The sequence below is a fragment of the Pleurodeles waltl genome, chromosome 3_2 (genome assembly GCF_031143425.1).
Source record: "Pleurodeles waltl isolate 20211129_DDA chromosome 3_2, aPleWal1.hap1.20221129, whole genome shotgun sequence".
NCBI classification, from domain to species: Eukaryota; Metazoa; Chordata; class Amphibia; order Caudata; family Salamandridae; genus Pleurodeles; species Pleurodeles waltl.
The window spans coordinates 189,575,737-189,588,273 of record NC_090441.1 but is presented as its reverse complement, the minus strand read 5'-3'; the positions used below and the strand labels follow the sequence as shown (position 1 = coordinate 189,588,273).

Below are 12,537 nucleotides of genomic sequence, written 5' to 3'. Positions count from 1 at the left end.
GGACACTCAACCACCTCGTTCCCTCAAGGGACACTCAACCAGCTCGTTCCCTCAAGGGACACTCAACCAGCTCGTTCCCTCAAGGGACACTCAATCACCTCGTTCCCTCAGAAGTTTGCAGAACACGTTTCCACGTTTCGGGTGTCGCACCTGGAGAAGGGGAGTTAGGAGGCAGCCCCCCCAATCCTGGCACACACAAGACTTCCCCAGTCCTCACTGTTCTGGGCCGCAGACTCCGGTAAAGACACCTTGGAACACATGCTGGCAGTTTCTACCCCTGAGTTGTACCGAGGTTGTGTATCACACAGGCAGCTTCAGCACCGGGTCCAGGCAGCTCCTGCTTTTTGTGTATTTGTCCCAAACTGCTGCAACAATAGTCTTTTTGTCACAGGAAGGTGGGGTGCAGCTCAGCTGGGAGCCTCCAGTGAGGGGGGGCCCAGAAGAAGACAGAAAAGAGGGGTTCCCACTCATCTGCTGCTCTCTTGGGGGTTGGCATTTCCAGGAAACAACGCGGCAGGAGGGGAAACTACAGAGGGACCCCTGGAATCTGGGCACAGCGGGTCTGGGGCTGTCTCCAGCCGCCATCTTATGTACCATTGCGGTTCAGGATGTCTAAGTACTGGGTTGCCATAGTGACGCGCAGCGCACTTGCTCCACTCATAGGCCCTGATTCTAACCCCGGCGGTCTCCGACCGCCGGGGCGAGGGTCGGCGGGAGCACCGCCGACAGGCCGGCGGTGCCCCGCAGGGCATTCTGACCGCGGCGCTTTGGCCGCGGTCAGAAGGGGTAAACCAGCGGTCTCCCGCCGGTTTACCGCTGCCCTTAGAATCCCCCATGGCGGCGCAGCTTGCTGCGCCGCCATGGGGGATTCTGACACCCCCTACCGCCATCCTGTACCTGGCGGTTCGCCCGCCAGGAACAGGATGGCGGTAGGGGGTGCCGCGGGGCCCCTGGGGGCCCCTGCCGTGCCCATGCCAATGGCATGGGCACGGCAGGGGCCCCCGTAAGAGGGCCCCGCAAAGTATTTCAGTGTCTGCCTTGCAGACACTGAAATACGCGACGGGTGCCACTGCACCCGTCGCACCTTCCCACTCCGCCGGCTCGATTACGAGCCGGCATCCTCGTGGGAAGGGAGTTTTTCCCTGGGCTGGCGGGCGGTCTTTTGGAGACCGCCCGCCAGCCCAGGGAAAAACTCATAATACCCTCCGCGGTCTTCTGACCGCGGAGCGGTATTATGGGGGCGGAATTCTGGCGGGCGGCCTCCGCCGCCCGCCAGGATTAGAATCAGCCCCATAGTCTGCTGCTTATGAATGAAGTACGCACTGATGTCCCATCATGTCCCGCATGGATGGAGGGAAGAACCGGGTTTCCAGGGTTGCCAGATCAATTCAAAGTATAGGCAGGGTGACTGAAATTATGCGATTGTGCGGCCTCGGCGATTTTCACATAATTATGGATTTGCCACATTCCAGCGTCTGTCGCATAATCTGCAGAATTAAAAAAAAAATTGTTTCTAGCTCAAACGGTTCAAAAGTGGATAGAAATGTAGTAACTCTTGTTGCTGTGCAGTGGAAGGCCCTTGGCAAGGCTGAACTGGTCACCTTTCTGTTGCTTATTTCTGTATTTGGGTGTTAAACTGGTACAATGCGGTGCAACCAATGTCCATAGAGTGCTGCCAAGTTTACAAATAATGAAATAAGGAAGTAGTACCATTACAAAATGTGCTGCATCAAACCGCATCATTTACCTTTTCTTGGTGCATAATTTACTCCACCATGCCACATAATTTGGCCCTCTCCTGGCGCTTGAGCCCAGTAGCCCTGAGTATAGGGAATGAACTCAAAGCATGAGCCACCCTAAACTGGTCAGAACACTGGACCTTTGGAATACTTAAACATAGGCCCTCATTATGACATTGGCGGCAAATGCCACGGCGCCGGCTGCCAACATACCGTCGCCATGGCTACCAACCTTCCACCAAACTATGACCGAGCCGGAATTCCACCAGAAGGCTGGTGGAATTCCGGCGACAGTCATGGCTGCGGATGGCGGTAAGGTGGCGCTGCTGCCAGCAGAACGCCGCCGACCGTATCATGAGCCATGATACGGCCTGGCGGTGTTTTGCTGGCGCCACGTCCCGCCTCCTGCCGGAGGACCCCCTGCAAGCAGGTAAGTCGGGTTCTCCGACAGGAGAGGGGGGTATTGTGTGCATGTGTGGGAGTGTGTGTAACTGTGTTTGAATGCGTGCACGCATGTGTAATGCATGTGTCCATGAATGGGTGTGAGTGTACATGCATGTTGTTTTGTGTGATTGCGTGTGTGCCTGGATGTATGTTAGTGAGTGTTGCTGTGAGTGTGTATGAATGTATGCATGCGTGGGTGAATGTGGGTATATGTGTGTGTATGGGTGTGTATGTATGTGCGTGTATGTGTGTATATGTCGGGGGGTCAGGAGGAGGAGGGGAAGGTTGGGGGAGGATTCTGGGGAGGGGAAGGGGTGCGGAGAAGACCCCTATCAGTGCCAGAGAAGGAATTCCCTGACACTGATAGTGCCTACCGCCATGGTTTTTCGTGGCAGTACAGAAACCACGAAACCATGGCGGTGGGCGGGGTCAAAATGCCATGGGTGGCCTAGTGACGGCCGCCGGGCTGGAGACTGTAGTCTGCAGCCCGGCAGTAGTTACCGCCATGACGATCGGTGTGTAATAGTGGCGGCATGTACTGCCAGCCTGTTGGCGGTACTACCAGCACTATTACACCGACCGTCGGGGTCGTAATGACCCCCATAGTCTTTAATCTTAGTATACGTATCTTAGTATACGTATAGGGTATTACATACAGGCCTGAGTACCAGGATTTCACTATAGTGGAGTTCGGGGTCCCACACCATTGGAGATTGAAAAACTCTCCTGTGCTCCAGGGCTGGGGTCACTGACTGCTAACTCCCCTTTGCCACGTTTGGGACAGGAACGTGGAAGTTCTGCAACCTGCCCGGTGAAGGACTGCCTTGGGCCTGCCTTAAAGGGAGGAGCTGACGACGGCTGAGGAGAGAGGCTGGAGGTGTCCTGGCATGAAGAAGACACTGTCATTGAAAGGGCAGGACTACAAGGAACTGAGGGAGGAAGAAATGAAAGTCGCCTGGTGAAGCCCAAGGAAGGACTTGCACATCAAGGTGGTGTTGTGATTCCTTAAGACCCTGGTGCCTCTGTTTCGTGCCAAAGGAACAAGGGCCTGACAAGGCTAGGCACTCACGACGATTGCAGTCACATCCTACAGCCTCCATGCAAGAGAGACGCAATGCCTGTGATGGCCTGATGCTTGGAATGTCACAACTGCAGTTGGCAGTCATCCCAGAAACAAACAAGTTCCATGAGATGCTTGCCACTCACCAGCTCTGTCACCATGAGTGGCAGTGGCTTCTGCCTTCATTGGATCCCATATGATGACCTGGTGATGACTCTTTTTGTTTGGGTGATAGGTTTTTGATCTTGTCCCGAGGAAGATCACGCCACCAGCGACTCATCAGACCAGAATCAGATAAAACAGAGCACAGGCTCCTCCCAGTTCCAGCTGCAGCATTCCTCCTCCTCACGCCAGGAGATGCATGCGCACCTGAGGCTCCAAGATTGTTAGCGGGACCGATGAAGGTTTAATATGATCCATCCCAGTGGTCCATGTGGAAGGTACACAATCTCGAGCTGGGGTAAAGTAAAGTAAAGTCCCTAGTAAAGTGCACTACATGTGCCCAGGGCCTGTAAATTAAATGCTACTAGTTGGCCTGCAGCACTGATTGTGCCACCTACCTAAGTAGCCCCTTAACCATGTCTCAGGCCTGCCATTGCAAGGCCTGTATGTGCAGTTTCACTGCCACTTCGACTTGGCATTGAAAAGTACTTGCCAAGCCTTAAACTCCCCTTTTTCTACATATAAGTCACCCTAAGGTAGGCCCTAGGTAACCCATTGGGCAGGGTGCTATGTAGATAAAATGCAGGACATATACATATGTGTTTTATATATCCTCGTAGTGGAAAACTCCTAAATTAGTTTCCCCCCACTGTGAGGCCTGCTCCTTTCATAGACTAGCATTAGGGCTGCCCTCATATACTATTTGAGTGTTCGATTCTGATCTGAAAGGTGTAACCAGGTCATATTTAGTATGGGCAGAATGGTAATACAAAATCCTGCTTATTAGTGAGGTTGGATTTAATATTACTATTTTAGAAATACCACTTTTAGAAAGTGAGAATTTCTCTGCAAACCATCTGTGCCTTATAGCCGGTATCCAATCAATGTCTGGTCTGTGCTGCTTGACAGCTCCCTTGTGCATTTCACCCAGACAACCACAAACACAGGACACTCGGTCACATCTGCATTCATCTGCATACTGAATGGGTCTTCCTGGGCTGCAAGGGTGGAGGACTTGACACTTACATTTCAAAGGCCAGTGGCCTGCCCTCACACAATAGACTGATAACCACCCACTGGGACCCGAGCAGACAGGACTGGGCTGAAAGGGGACTTGTGCACTTCAAAACTACTCTTTGAAGTCTCCCCCACTTCAAAGTCATTTTGGGGTATATAAACGTGGTCTCTGACCCCACCAACTCAGACACCTCTGGACCTACACCTGCACCCTATCACAGGAGCTGCCTGGCTACCCAAAGGACTCATCTGGACTGCTTTGCTCAGAAGGACTGCTGCCCTGCTGTTGCCCTGTTGCCCTGCTGGCCTCTGACTTTTCTGGAAGGACTCTGCCTTCCTCTAAAAGTGCTCTCCAAGGGTTTTGATTGACCTTGCCTCTTGTTTCTGAAGTCCCAGGGCCAACCAAGACTTCATCTCTTCAAGAAATTCCATGTGCACTGAAAATCGACGCAACGCCTGCCGAAAACGACGTGAGGCCTGCCTTGTGACTGAGAAATCGCCACACAGTCGACCGAAATGACGCAGCTCGACTGGAAGTTCAACACAGCGCCTACCTTGCGACAAAAAAAATTAAACGCATCACCTACCGGATCGACGCAGCATCTGTCCCTTCTTCCAGCGCATCAAGGATTTTCACACATTGTCCCTGGGTGTCAAAATATCCCTGCATCGCAGTGAGGAACCAAGACTGCGTGCCGAAAACGATGCAAACCCCTTGCTGCATGGTAAGAAACAACGCATCATCTGTCCTTCGTCGGAAAATCTGACGTAACACCTTTTTTTTCTACGCATCTCCTCCTCTGTGGTCTCCGTGCGTCGTTATTTTTGACGTATACCAGGTACTGTGTTTAACAAAGAGACAACTGTTTATTTTTAAGGATTGAGACTCTTTCAAACCTTTTAAAAGTGATATTTCAACTTGTGTTTATTGGATCTTTTTTGTTTTTAGCTTATTTTATTCAGATAAATAATATCTAATTTTATAATCTAAATTAATAATGGTGTATTTTTGTGGTGTTTTTACAGTGTTACTGTATGATTTATTGCACAAATACTTTACACATTGCCTTCTAATTTAAGCCTGACTGCTCAGTGCCAAGCTACCAGAGGGTGAGCACAGGATAATTTAGATTGTGTGTGACTTACCCTGACTAGGATTGTGGTCCCTACTTGGACAAGGGTGTATACCTCTGCCAACTAGAGACCCCATTTCTAACAGGCATCTTTGTCACGAGAGATCCAGATGCGTTCTATGCACATAACCTTGAACCCCCACTACAGCGTTTATGGAGAGATGTGAAAGACTGGAAAACCCTGCCCCTCTCTCTGTTAGGTAAAGATACCCTTTTAAAAATGATAGCCCTCACACGATTCCTGTACGTAATTCAGAACGCTTCCTACATAATACCACAATCCTGCTCCAGTACCATAGATAATGAGGCCCATATACTTCTTTGGGGTGGGGGTCCCCCTCGCATAGCGCTCCAAAAATTGACACAGGGTTGGTATGATGGAGGAATAGCCTTCCCTGACATAAGAAAATACTACTGGGCTTCCCAGTTAATTGTAGTCAATCAGTGAATGCTCCTTCTGGGAGTCTACAGAATGGACAGGAGAAACTTGCACCTGGAGGGCTACTTGTGGGACATCTATGGGGGAATAAACCGCACATCTCTCTTTGACCTCATGGCTGTCACCATCTCCCTGTGGCACACTGCGTTGGCGGCAATGGGCCTAGGGTAAAAGATTACTCAGGCTATGCCCCTGTGGGACACAGCACGTCTAGGTAACCTTGCTCTCCAGAAGGGGTTCAAAAAGTGGGATCTTAGAGGCCTGTCCCGAATGGGAGATTTGTGGAAGAATGGCGAGTTGCTTCCCTTCTCGGAATTACAAAATGACTGTCAAATGGGACCCGCAAGACCTATAGGTACTTGCAGGTCCACCACTCCTAATACAAAGCGATCCCTAGGGGGGAAGACCTTCCAGAATGCTCCTCGCTTGAGGATAGATTACTTGACGACTACCTGCCCAAAAGGGCAATCCCCCTCACTTATCAAAAATTGTTAAATAACTCTCCTGACACCTTGACTGACTGAGGGAGGCTTGGAAGAGAGTCCTGGGAGGCATAAAGGATGCTGAGTGGCCCGAAGCCTTGGCCTCCCCGCGTGAGGTGTGCAAATCGCCTACACTGCCAACTCATGCAGCTTCATAGGAGTTACTACCCAGCTACAACACTGCTGAAAATGGGTACAGTGGATGCAGCACTCTGCCCCAAAGAGTACAGTCTACGAGGCACATTTTACCGTATGATATGGGACTGGCCAGTACTTCAGGGATATTTAGTGGCAATGGTGGCCTGTGTAGCAAGTGTGTGTGTGGCATTGAACTGGAGCTGAAAGTGAAGTCCTGCCTCTTGAACATCTGGGGTGGTGCAGATCTCACTCGAATGGAGCACATTTGGGTCACTTGGATTGATGGTGGCCAAAGGAAACATAGCTAAACTTTGGGGAGCCAACACTGCCCCACAGGTGGGGACTGGAAGGGAGATATGGACTGGTGCATGCAGGCTGAGAAGGCAGTCTATGAAAGTAGAGGGTGTCCACACATGTGGACTAAGGTGTAGAGGAAATGGAACGCATATCCGGGACAACTATGTACTCGTGTGTTGGATAACACTCATGTTGCCTGGGGCTGCGGGGTCTGGACATGAATGCAAATGTGAGGGTCGCTGGCGGTGGGGCGAGGGATGGGTATGGGTGAACACTGGCTGGTTATGTGCTGCGAACTGCCACCATGGCATGTAACAACATGCCTGCACCTAATGTCACCTGGTATCATGTTGATTAATATGCTAATAAAAAGAATTTAAAAAAAGAAAGCCACCGAGTCCTGACCAAGGGTGTGACCCAAAGCCCATTCTAAGTTAAAATATAGAAAAAGGATTTATTGTCATTATAAATGACTCTGCAAAACTCTACCTGGAAAAAGACCAGAAAACCCCACACTTAAAACGTCACATTACATTAATGAAAAATATCTAAAAGGGACTGTTTTTTAACCTAATTTCTTATGATAGAACACAAGCATACAAATCCATAATACAGTTACGTGTAGCGTTAAAATGTCCTTTATAGATATTTTGCCTTAGTGATTCTGCTGATATCCAGTCTAAGAACACTTTGTTGGTACCTCCCTGGAATTATTGTAATGTCCCATTCTAAGTGTATTGGAGACAACAGGCTTGCTTACAGACCTAAAAGTGAAAGCATGTTCACAGTTGTCAAAAAAACATTTAGGAACAAGTTCACAATATAAAGAAGTTAGAGAAAGCAAAATGAAAAGCTACACATAATCCACAGGACAGCATTTGTAGACTTGAGCAGAGACCACAGAATTCAGATGCCCCCTTGAGACAGGGAACACCATTTTCCAGTCTGGGATTTCCTTTACAAACCATTGCAACCTGACCTTAAGTCCAATAACTGAAGCAAGAACCTTCCAGAGAGCTTTATATTGTTTAGTGAAAGTTCAGGAGTGGATAGGTTCTTTCCTGGTGCCTTGAAGGTACCTAGTGAGGCTAGTTGAGCATCCATTTCCCTAAATATATCAGTGGAAAGAATCAGGATCCTTGATTAACCATGATTTGTCTGTATGCGCGGCTGGCCCTGCTCCATAAGACCCCTCATGGTCTTTGTTTCTCTTTTCAGATGAGACTTCTTTTGAGGCCGGGATCCGGGTCCAGATCCACAGCCAGGAGGAGCCACCATACATCCACCAGCTGGGCTTCGGCGTCTCCCCTGGGTTCCAGACCTTTGTCTCCTGCCAAGAGCAACGGGTAATGACCTGGGACCCACTACACCAATGAGCTGATGGCAAGGGATGAGAAGGGAGGGTCTATGGGGAAAAATGTGTGTTTCTGGTCAAAGGTCCTGTAATCCAGGATGGAGTCTCAATAGTCACGTGCCCCGGTAGGCCGAGCTAGAGCTGAACGGAGTCAGCCGTGGGTACCACCCCACCAGCTCTTGGGGTCACAGGTCATGTGAGTGAGCTGGATCACGTGACCAGGCTTCCATGACTCGCTTAGCCTCAGCTGACCTAACTACCACAATCAATCAATCAGGGAATTTGTAAAGCACACTACTCACCCGTGAGGGTCTCAAGGCACTGAGGGGGCTGCTACTGCTCGAACAGCCAAGTCTTGAGAAGTCTCCTGAAGGTAAGGAGGTCCTTGGTCTGGCGCAGGTGGGTGGGAAGAGTGTTCCATGTCTTGACGACGAGGTGCGAGAATGATCTGCCGCCGGTGGTTGTTCCCAGGCCACCAGGAGTCATCCCATGAGGAGGGGGGTGGAGCCGAACATGAGGACCTCAGTCTTGTCGGAATTCAGTTTAAGGCAGCTGTTCTTCATCCATCGGTGATGGCCTTCATTCCTTCATGGAGGTTGGTCTTGGCGGTGTCCTTGGTGAGGAAGAGGATCAGCTGGGTGTTATCGGCGTATGAGATGATGTTGAGGTTGTGAGATCAGGCGATGTTAGAGAGCGGAGCCATGTAGATGTTGAAGAGGGTCGGGATGAGGGACGAACCCTGGGGTACGCCGCAGATGATTTTGGTGGCTTCAGAGCAGAATGGAGGGAGGCGGACTCTCTGAGTTCTGCCGGTGAGAAAGGAGGTGATCCAGTCCAGGGCTCTGTTGCGGATTCCTGCGTTGTTGAGGCGTTTGCGTAGGGTGTGGTGGCAGATGGTGTCAAACGTGGCTGAGAGGTCCAGAAGGATGAGGGCTGCAATTTCGCCATTGTCCAGTATGGTTCTGATGTCGTCGGTGGTGGCGATGAGGGCAGTTTTGGTGCTGTGGTTGCTGCGGAATCTGGATTGGGAAGGGTCCAGAGTGCTGTTCTCCTCGAGGAAATGGGTCAGTTGTTTGTTGACAATTTTCTCTATGACTTTTGCCAGGAAGGGGAGCAGGGAGATGGGCTGGAAGTTCTTGAGGTCCTTTGGGTCCGCCTTACGTTTCTGAGGAGGGCGTTGATCTCGGCGTGTTTCCATCTCTCTGGGAAGGTGGCGGATTCAAAGGAACTCTTTATGATCTTCCGGAGTTGTGGTGCCATGACGGAGCTTGCTTTGTTGAGGACATGGTGTGGTCAGATGGTGAGCCGGAGTGGATGATGTTCATGATTTTGATGGTGTTGTTGTCGTTGACGTGGGTCCAGGAGAGCAGGAGGCCGGTGGGTGGTGAGTTTGTGGTGTCGGTGCTTGATGGGGGAGTCTGGGTGCTGAAGCTGTCATGGATGTCTGCGATCTTGCGGTGGAAGTAGGTGGCTAGGGAGTCGCAGAGGTCTTGTGATGGCAGAATGTCATTGGAGCTGGGGTTGGTGAGTTCCTTCACGATGTTGAAGAGTTCCTTATGGTTGTGTGCGTTGTTGTTGATGTGTTCTTTGAAGGCGGTTCTCTTGGCGGTTCGGATGAATTGGTGGTATCTGTGGATAGCGTTTTTGAGGGCTGTGTGGTTGTCCAGAGTCTGATTTGGTGCCACTTCTTTTTTACGAGTCTTCGGCATGTTTGCTTAGATTCTAGGAGGTCGGCGGTGAACCAGAAGGCCTTTCGGTGCATCTGTTGGAAGGATTTTTGACCGGGGCGAGAGTGTTGGCACAGTCATCGATCCATTGCCTGAAGTTGTGGGCAGCTGTGTCAGTGTCGGTAGTGTTGATGGGTGGGTTCCGGGAAAGGGTATTGATAGGTTGGTCTTCGGCGACCTTGTTAAATCTGTGGTGTGGGATCCGTTGCGGATGATGGTGTGTTGTGGGTTTCTCGAAGGTGAAGTGGATGCAGCGGTGGTCTGACCAGTGGAGTTCGGTAGTATGGCTGAAGGAGACATGTTTGCTGGCGGGGAAAACTGGGTCGAGTATATCCCTTGCAGGGTGGGTGGGTGACGTGACAAGCAGTTTAAGGCCGAGGTTGGAGAGGTTGTCGAGCAGGGTGGTGGAGTTGTTATCGTTGGTGTTCTCAAGGTGGAGGTTTAAGTCCCCAAGGAGTATGTATTCTGTGGATGCGAGAGCGTGCGTGCTGATGACGTCGGTGATGGAGTCGCTGAACTGCTGTCCAGGGCCGGGGGGTCTGTAAATGAGGGTGGTGTTTGGGTCGGTGTGGATCTGGAAGTGCAGGTGTTCGGTGGTGCTGAGGGTGTCTTCGGTGCTGGTCGTGATCCTGGGGGTGTTCTTGTGGATGATGGTGATGCCTCCTCCTGGTTTGTTGGAGCGGTCCCTGCGGGTGATCTTGTAACTGTCCGGGATGGCTATGGCGATGTCTGGCACTGAGGAGGGGTTCATCCAGGTCTCGGTCAGGAAGGCGACGTCTGGGGAAGCTGAGTTGAGTAGATTCCATAGTTCGACAGCATGTTTGTGGAGGGAGCGGGTGTTGGGAAGGATGCATCTGAGATGGTTGTGTCCTGCCTTGGTGGGTGGGTCGTTGGCATGGGGGCTGCTGAAGGTGCAATTTCGGCAGAAGGGTCCGTGGGTAATCTGCGGGGTGGCTTGATGGCAGGCAGGTGAGCGGCCGGTGTTGAGGGCGTGGAGGATGGAGGCGTCGTAATGAAGACTGGTGTGGCGGCGTGGGGGGGAGAGAGCCAGGGGTTCCGGCGCTGGGCGCGGTCCAGGCACCAACAGGTGCAGACGGGCTGGCCTTTGGCATGCCTTTGGCATGCCTTTGGCGCACCAGCGGCGTGCCCGCTGCACGAGGCCGCACAGTGGTCGCCATTAAGGAGGAAGGGGGGGAGGAGAGTACAGCTGGGAGGCGGGAGCTGGGGGTGAAAATGGTGCGAAAAAAGGGGGTGGGCCGCAGGGGCAGCAGCAGCGGGAGAGTAGCGCGAGAGAGCGGAGGGCGAGAGTGAGAGAGAGAGTGGAGGGAAAAGCAAAAGTAAAGCAAAAGTAAAGCAGAAGTCAAAAGGGCACAGAGGAGGGCGAACAGCAAAAAGGGGTACAGGGGGGCAGACACGGAAGAGAGAGCACACGAAGAGAGAAGCAGAGGAAAAGGAGGAGAGAGGCAGCCTAGTAGGAAAGCAGAGCTCTCCCACTAGACACTAGTGATAAGGTGCAGGCAGAAGCCTGCGGGTGGAGGAGGGCCTCGAACTCCTGACAGGGGGTCAGGAGTTTAGAGGAATGAGGGCTCTACTTAGCAGGTGGAGCCACGGTAGGAAGAGCAGAGCAGTTCACTGACCACAAACCCCCCAAAGAAGAGGACCACGTCACACACACTTCAAAAGTCAGGGGCCTTGACAAGGAAGAGAGGGTGTGTTGGTGTACAAACCCCGCAGAGAAGCACAAGCTAGCATTGATGGTGGAGGGACTGTTGATGGAGGCCCTAACAAGCTTAGGATAGTAAACGGTACCTGGGCTAAGACCACCAGAGCCATTTCTGGGATGTTCATGGAAGAATCAATGGCGGAGGTCGGGCTCGAACCCCTGCATCCGGAGGTGAACGGCTTGTTACCGTTCTAGCTTATGTATGATGATCCACGTCCGCTTGGGTGCATCATCTTCCTACTGATGCTGTCTGTTGGGCGGGGGTGGGGACTGTTGCATCTGCTTTTATTAATGCATCTTCCAGTTATTGTATCCTCCTTAAACTGTTGGCATCTCTGCCCGACCACCCTGTGTGTAGAGTGGAGGTGCTGAGCACTGTTTCTAGAGCCCCCCTGAGCCAGGGGCACAGTGCTGGCGGCCAAAGTGACCGGCTTCTCTGAACCTTCCTTTACAGTTGAAGTACCTGCCCCAGCCCTGGGGGAGCTGTCGGGCCAGTGTCCAGGGGGAGCAGATCCTGCAAGGGTACGAGACGTACAGCATCTCCGCCTGCCGGCTGCAATGCGAGAAGGAGGCCGTGGTGAAGAACTGCGAATGTCGCATGGTGCACATGCCAGGTAAGGGCTCACCTGTAGGGCTGGGGGTGGCAGCAACCATACAGAGGGCCTGGTGTGAGTACTAGATTCAGAATCTTAGGGCCCCAGTGCATATCACCCAGTGAATATCGCACCAGTACATATCATCCTAGTGCAAGAAGGAGGCCATGGTGAAGAACTGCGACTGCTGCATGGTGCACATGCCACGTAAGGACTCACCTGTGGGGCT

General features: G+C 51.9%; 1 protein-coding gene across 2 annotated transcripts in view; it reads left to right on the top strand.

Annotated features, from left to right (window-relative positions):
• The window catches only part of ASIC4 (acid sensing ion channel subunit family member 4), a 942,253-nt gene that overhangs the window by 907,023 nt on the left and 22,693 nt on the right, over nt 1-12,537 (top strand). For both annotated transcript variants that reach the window (XM_069227149.1, XM_069227150.1), the window contains exons 3-4: nt 8,130-8,257; nt 12,170-12,329. In XM_069227149.1, coding sequence (XP_069083250.1) covers nt 8,130-8,257; nt 12,170-12,329 — 288 coding nt within the window. The remainder of the gene's footprint in view (nt 1-8,129; nt 8,258-12,169; nt 12,330-12,537) is intronic.